The following is an 8,005-nucleotide window of genomic DNA, read 5'->3' on the forward strand; positions in this document are numbered from 1 at the left end:
AATGTGGCACAGATTGGTAATGTTTCCTGTTTTCTTTGGATATCCGAGTCACACGATTGGAAGATTACTCAAATATATCCACATTCTTCGCTAAAAACATGCACTACTTTGCCCTCCAAATCCTAGACAGTTTAAATATACGCCATCTGCTTAATAATTTCCTTTCTTATCCATTCCAAAACTATGTCTTGATGCATCTAGGTTAAAAAAAAAAAGGAAATTGGATAAGTTTATAGGTTTCATATTTTCTCCAAGAGATCTTGTCAGTCTGAAGACTTTGAAGTAAACTCAGGCTTATCAGCAATACCGTTGCAGTCAGTCAGTGGATCAACTAGTTTAACTTATAAGGCGGAGTTTACCTGAAACTCTTCAGATTGAAGAAGTTTCTCGGAGAAGAAATTAAGCATTTCAACAAAGAAGAGCCTGTTCAGTTCTTTTCTTCTTTTCAAAACAAGTTTTTGATCTGTTATTTGAGGTAGTTTTATGCTGGAAATCAGGTTTGATCCATGTGGCTGAAATCGTTCCTCAGATGAACAGAAATAGTTGCGAACTTTTAGGAACAATCCAGGACCCACTAAGGCTGATGGCCATCATAGACCGGGAGACGCTAACACACCAGTATCTCTGTCACCAGTGAGGTTCATTTAAAAATCACCTCGGAGAGAGATGGAGGCAGGTCGAGAAAAAGACACCAACGGTAAAACCCAGCACAACTGAACAAATGCCTTCTGGGTAACAATTTTAGTCACACCAGACAACAATTGAGCTATTTGTTCACCCTAAAAGAAGCATGTATGAGAGTAAAGTTCAGGCCTTCAGACCTATGAACATCGACCGTCCTGCTGAGGATCTGTTCAGCAGCTGGTGGGACCGGTGCATAAAAAAAAAAAAAAGAGACGGATCCATTAAAAGTAGACAGCCTTCAGTAACCTGGAGGAGAGCAGCAAAATGAGCTGAAAGGTCATAGATGAAGGTTTCCTGTGCTTCCATTCTATGATAAAAAAAATAAAAAATACGGCTCTGTGTAACTATGGTGGAAAACATTATTTTTCCACTGACCTTCAGTTAAACAATTATCATTTTGGTTTCTAAGATTCTGGGGTTAACTCATTTTTTATTAAAACCTACACATCAAACCGTTCTGTCTTAAAAGACATTTGGAGAGAATCTTATTTATTTCTGTGACAGTGAAGTTCTTTTGTTGAAAACATGTGAATGGAAAGTTTTTGAGCGCTGATGCTGTTGGAGGCTGAGCTCTGACAGGTCAGTCAGGAAGGAGAGAGGAGGGGACGGCCAGGATGGACTGGAAGTCTGACTCCAGCACCCTTTATAAACATGCACCCCTCACACACCTTAGGATCCCTGTTAAACACATTCCCTGAATTTTTCTGCATCTTCGCAGACCTTGAAAGGATAAACAGAAAACCCTGGATTGTTAAACAGCCCTTCTTTGCTGTATTTGATTTGTTTTAGCTTCCTCACCTGATACAACGGCAGTTTTTTTTCTTCAGAAGAGAAGATCACATCAGAAGGAAGATCTTTTTTTGTTTCTTTCAATACCAGACAGATATTTTCTGCTGATATAATCACAAGAAAGCAGCTGCAACCATCTCACCAGCAGCAGCAGCAGCAGCGATGTATAGCTCCAGCTACTCCCGGGCCAAGCTTGGCCCAGAGTCCAGGCAGCCGCTGTACAGGAACAGAGGAAAGAGCTGCGGCTACTACATGAGGATCATTTTCTTCTTTTCATCCCTCATCCAGTCGCTCATCATCATCAGCCTGGTGCTCTTCCTCATCTACGGTCAGCCAGAGAAGTCTGCAGAGGAGAAACGGCTCAAGGTTAGTAACTTCTTCTACGGTAACTGCTTTGGTTGATTTAATGCCTTTTTTTATGGCTGGTAATAAACAAAAATGTGTCCGATTATCCGCTGGCGAGGAAACATTTTGTACCTTTAAACATGGTCATAAAGAACTATGCCACATTTTTCAATAAACACGACGTCAAGAAGAACACAGACATTTTCAACAGACTCTTTTTTTTTCTACTGATGTGCATGGTCTGTTTGTAATTTATTTTCCTAGCAGCATGTAATGATGTTAAGCAGCTCATTCTGCTTGATGTGTGTGTTGTGCAGGAGCTGGAGCAGGGCTACAACGATCTGAGCAAGAACCACATGGATCTGAGGAAGGAGAAAGCAGAGCTTACAGCTCAGCTGGCAGCTCGGGTGGCTGAGAAAGCCGCCCTGGAGAAAGAAATGGCGAAACAGCAAACTAAAGCCAACAACACAGAACAAGAACTCAGGCAAAGGATTGTAAGTGCAGAGGATGTAGCTTCTCAGTTGGTTACCTTTCTTCACTTTCTGTGTATTCATCCGCTAATTTTTCATCTATTTTTTTATTGATAGGCAGCCCAGGATAGGATGATAAATATGAGACGCCAGCCTTTTCCACCCGTCCAGGCCCCTCCCCCCGTCACAATTAACTGTAAGTCCAGTAATATAGAAAATTCCTACACAGTAAACAACTTTAGCTGTGTTTAAAAAGCTTTAAAGTTTATAAGTGCTCAAAAACTGTTTGGTACAGCATGGACCTAACTTTTCATATTCTGCAGGACTAAATAACAAAACTAAAATAAAGATAATACAGCATGGAAAACCTTTGTGCTTTTATATTCCACTCCTTCTCAAAAGAAAAAACAATGAATTCTCATCAATAATTAACCGTAAGAACTACTGTAAAATCAGCAATGTCTCATACATGTGCTGTAAGCAAACTTTAAATCACAAACCAATACAGTTTTAAAGCATAAACAGCCATTCTAAATTATTCTCTAAACGACTTTAAAGTAACGTCACACTGCATTCAAAATAACATAAAAAGTCTGATCAGGACAATCTTGTTGCAAAATTAACATTCTTCTCCACTCCTGCAGTTTGGGTGGTGAAAAATTCCCATTTTGAAACATCATCATAGGTGTTCCCCAAAGCTTAGTTCTTAGCTAATTGCTTTTTAGTTTATAAATAATAGATTTATCATATTTTTATTCTGATGCAGGTTTCCAAATTTATAATGATAGTATTATATGTTGGAAGTAAGGATGATCCATCTGTTGACTATGTGTAGCTAAATATGTGCATTTAGAGAACATAGTTTTATTGTTAATTGGAGCTTTATACAAAATCTAAATTAAACTGAACTGAACCTTATCGATATTTAAAGTCTAGTGCAGCATGTTTTTTTTTTTAAATTGTCATGTTGAATGGTCAAAAATCTATTTATGATCAAAAGCTTGAACCTTAGAGTCAGTAAATCTTAGTTTTTAAATCTCAAAAATGTCCTGAAAAGTGTCTGATAAATCTGGTAATCTGGATTTTGGCTACTATCTATCTATCTATCTATCTATCTATCTATCTATCTATCTATCTATATATATATATATATATATATATATATATATATATATATATATATATATATATATATATATATTTGAACAATACTGAAAATGTCATTTATTTCAGACACTCCATTGAGTAAGTGAAACACATCATACATCATAAATACACATAGTCTGATCAGAACATATACTCTAATTAATTTAACGTGACTTTATATATTGCAAATATATCACCAATGTAAGTTTACTTTGTGCAATATGAGTATTGCAAATGATTGTTTTAAATGCCATATGTCATTTATGTTCCAACTGGCAGAAATACACATTTTTCATGCTAATAAGATATTCAGCCTGCAGGATGGATTTTTACTGCAGTAGATATCAATAAATGTGGTTATTATTGAAAAGTTAATTCATCTCAGTAACTCAATTCTGTAAAATGTTAGATTGATTAATTCCACATAAAGTGATATTTTCAAGCCTTTAATTTTGTTATGTATGTTGATTTCCCACTTAAAGCTAATGAAAACATGACATCTAAGATTCAAATATTACATCCAACCAATAGAGAAGTGTTTTTAAACACAGAAATGTGAGTTAATAAAAATGTTTAATATCTACTTAAAGGTTATTTTCAAAAGTTTTTGTCCAACCAATCTGTTTGTATGATTTGATTGAAATGAATTTATAAAGAGCCTCGAGAACGTCTTGTGAATAGTCGCCACGTAAATAAAACTGAACTGAATTGGAAAAGTTCCTTTTAATCTAGTGTGATTAAAGTGTGTAGAAATTATACGATAAATGCACTAAATTACATCGGCAGGTATTCTTAAAAGGGGTGCCGGGATACTATTTAAGGCAAAGTAAAATCCTGCTGTTAACTAGAGAATCTGTGTTTTGTTTCTCGTGTGACACGAACCTTCCCTCTGAACTGTGCAGACGAAGCAGAACACCTGAGGAAAACCCTCATTCAGCAGAACAATTTGATCAAGCTTATTAACGCAAACTTCAGTCAAATGGTTGAGGATCTGACACATGAGAGGGACCTCGCCCAAAGAAATAAGAACGACTACCTACAGGAGGCCTTAAAACTGCGCAGAGATAACAGCATCCTGACGGACCAGCTCGCCGCCTACACCAGGTGCTGCCCACCGTCCCGTCCTCCCACACATGTTCTGTTTTGACTCCACAAATATAAAGACCAAAGCTCATTGCGTCTTTCCCTTTAAACCAGGAAGTGCAAAGAAGACTTTGTGCAGTCTCTGAATGGGATCCAGATGGTGACCAGCACGTTTCTGGATCGGATCAACAACCTGTTCCCCCACTCGCTGACCTTCCACCTCACCTGCAACAGCCAGCAGGAGCAGCTGGAGAAGATAAAAAGCAGCTGCAGCAACCTGTCCAGGGATGTGGAGAGCAAGTTCCAGCTGTACCTGGACAATGTGGGCAACAAGGTGCGTGAACGCAGACTGTTTGATGAAGGCAAAATCAAAGCATTTTCTTCCCATTTCTCCTGCTTTGGGTTTAACTGTTGCTTCCATGGTATTTTTTGTAGTTTACGATGAGTGTTGAATCTTTTTGTTTACATTTAACCTTTGTAGCATTTGTCCAACGTCAAATATGACACACGTACAGAAAAATCAGAAAGTATCGCTCACCTTTCGTTACTATTAACCTTTATTTCACCTGGAAAATACCATTGAATTTTATAATCTCTTTTACGAGAGAATCCTAGCTAAGACCACCAGCAGCACAGAGTTACATGGCATTGTATATAATAAGTTAATACCCATGGGGGATCTTACTGATCTGTAAGCCAATATAGTTTCTGCACAGCAATTAAACCGATAAGATCTCTGGCAAACCAACCCTGGTTCAAAATGTTCCTCAACACATTTTTTTCTCCCTAAAACCCCCTCCAACGAGCTAGCCAAACAGGAAAGCCGTTCCTCCTGGGAGGAAGTTTACTCACGGCATCATTCCTGATAAATCTAGCTAAAGAGACAGATGTCCTGTGAGGCAAACAGGAGGTCAACTCTGAGGTGAAGCCGCCCGCCCTGCTGATACAGCAGGACAAAAAGACAAAACATATCCTCAGCAAGTACATGTTTTGGCTCTCCACAGGGATATTTTATGAGGCTATAAGGTTCCTGAAGACATAAAAGGAAAAAATCTTGTGTGTTTGTGCCTTTTTTAAGGTTTCTCATTTTTTGCTGTATCTGTGTTTAAAGTATCTGTATTATCTTTTTTTATTGATTGTGAAAGTATCTCTTATACATATGCATCCCAATTTTCTCCAGGTCAAATCATCACTTTTTTTATTTTTAGTTTAACAAGTCAGAAAACAGCAATAAGTATCCCGTCGCTGAAAATATGTCGAAATAGAGGCATCTATTGTGATAGGAAAGTTGTAAGGGTTGATCATATTTGATAACCAACCGTTACTTTTAAAATATTTTGTTAAGGTTTAATTTAGACAGGACCCAGGGCCTAAATGAAAAGGACAATTTTCTGTGTGTTTTTGGGCTAAGTACAGACAAACTGTTTTTATTAGATGTCCATCAATGTCCACAGGGAATGTATGAAAATTATAGAATCTTGTCTAAATTGCAAATTGCTTAGATCCAGTTCAGTTCAGCTCATTTATGAAGCGCCACAGATGAATGTTATCTCAAAGCCTTTTACTAGACACTAGTTTTCATAAAGAAATATATCATTGGATCAAACCGATCATACAGATGGGTACAAATACAGTTATATGCAGTCTAGTCTGATCCTACACTGCAGTAATCATGTTAAATTAGCATCTAATGTAAGGGGAAATAAAAACTTTTTTAATCTAATTTTTTACAATGATTACAGTAATTAATTTCATTTTCTTTTCAAGAATTTAAATGGTTTTAAGATTATCTATTTCTAAATACTTACAATCGGATGATTCAAAAAGTTTGTATGAAGCATTGCTAACTTTAGTTACTTAGTTCCACACAACTGTGCTAAATAAAATATACAATTTCGAAGCCAATTATATTGCCATGGTTTTCAGATTAGGCTCCACGCATAATCCAACATATGACCACATTAATAAGTCTGTCATACCCAATTCAGAGCTATCTGAGATGGGACACACATCCCAGATAAACAAAGAAGACGCCTACATCACGAGCCCAAAGAGGCAATTGCCCTATTAAGAGACATGCGGCATTACATGGACAGATTTTAAGGAAATATTATCTCATCCTTCAGGTGGTAGAGATTCAAGCCCTGTCCAGTCAGCTGCAGGTGAGCAACTCCTACCTGTCCGCCAGCCTGGAGCAGTGCGAACAAAAACACAGCGAGGCGCTCGCCAAGGCTGCCAAAGACTTAGAGGAAAGGCAAAAGGCTCATGATAACCAGGTAGGTGTTGGTAAAAGAGTAAAAAAGTCCCAGAAAGCTCTAAAACAAGCTGTTTTCCTCCGTATCTGCTTTAACCTGGACCAATCAATTTTTAATGCATGAATTAAAAGGAGTCAACATTGTTTGTTTTAAAATAGCATCCATCTTTCATTTTAGGTAGAGAGATTGCTGACGGAGCAGAAATGCCAGACACGGGCCCCGAACGGCAAGGAGATTCAGGCACCGCGGGTAAGTTGCAGAAACGCAAATAAAAAAAAAGAAAAAAAAGAAACAGAGTCAAAAGGTCCGTCAGTGATCTTCCTTACATTATGGAGAGCTGCAGAGATGTAAGATTAGATGATTTGGCAGGAAGTTGAGGCTGCAGCAACAGGAAGAATGGAAAACAAGGACGTTAAATAGTTTTCAGGGCATAAAATGACTAAGACACAGTGAGGTAGTGTTGGGGAAAAAGTGCAGTAAATGTGTGATCTGTGGCAAAAATACATTTTTACCATTTGATTTAAACAATCTTCTAAGCAAGTCTTGATTCAATCTTGGTTTTGTTTCTGTTGTGGTTGAGGCAGAGAGCTAAAAGAAATCTTCCTCTGGTAGTTTTTTGCTGCATTAATCCACTAACAAGCAGATGTTTATATGAAAATACTCACAACTAAGCTTTATTTTTAACATCAATATCTCAAAAGGCACAGATGTTGAAGTTGCTGTTCATCATTTAGAGAAGAAACTAAAGTTTTGAAATAATAATGGTGGAAATTGAAGATGTCACAATTTGTCCCGAGGAAGACTTATATACATGGTCCTTAATCTTTTATTATTTTACAAATGTGGCCATTTATTTGCTAATTTATTTGAAACATTTTCACCATTATATGTGTTAATAAGTGATTTTCTTTCCTTTCAGGTTGGTTGAAATGAGCTGTCCACACATCCACTATCTGTGCCGTCGACTTTCAAAGAACAAAGACTCACTGCAACTCTGACTGTGAACACAAACATATATATAACTACCGCTATATATATATTACTATTATCAAAAGCACTGGCCCGACCTGTAAATAGCCAGTGTCATGGTAAAAAGATACTCCACCCTCAGAAAGTTTTAGGGGTTTTTGTATCAGATCACACTAAAAACGGTTTGATCTTTACCAGGTTGTGACATTATTTCAGTCAGAATCAGCTTTAATTGTCAAGTTTGTGGATACAACAGAGGAATTT

At 37.4% G+C, this 8,005-nt stretch overlaps 1 protein-coding gene across 1 annotated transcript; it reads left to right on the top strand.

Annotated features, from left to right (window-relative positions):
* Nucleotides 1–1,347: 1,347 nt before the first annotated feature.
* plvapb (plasmalemma vesicle associated protein b) lies at nt 1,348–7,748 on the top strand. The gene is made up of 8 exons (XM_012881428.3): nt 1,348–1,839; nt 2,136–2,312; nt 2,406–2,484; nt 4,337–4,538; nt 4,632–4,851; nt 6,644–6,793; nt 6,950–7,021; nt 7,692–7,748. The coding sequence occupies exons 1-8, from the start codon at nt 1,636–1,638 to the stop codon at nt 7,698–7,700; spliced, it is 1,113 nt and encodes a 370-aa protein (XP_012736882.2). The 5' UTR covers nt 1,348–1,635; the 3' UTR covers nt 7,701–7,748.
* The last annotated feature ends 257 nt before the right edge of the window (nt 7,749–8,005 follow it).

The sequence above is a fragment of the Fundulus heteroclitus genome, chromosome 9 (assembly GCF_011125445.2).
Source record: "Fundulus heteroclitus isolate FHET01 chromosome 9, MU-UCD_Fhet_4.1, whole genome shotgun sequence".
Lineage (NCBI taxonomy): Eukaryota > Metazoa > Chordata > Actinopteri > Cyprinodontiformes > Fundulidae > Fundulus > Fundulus heteroclitus.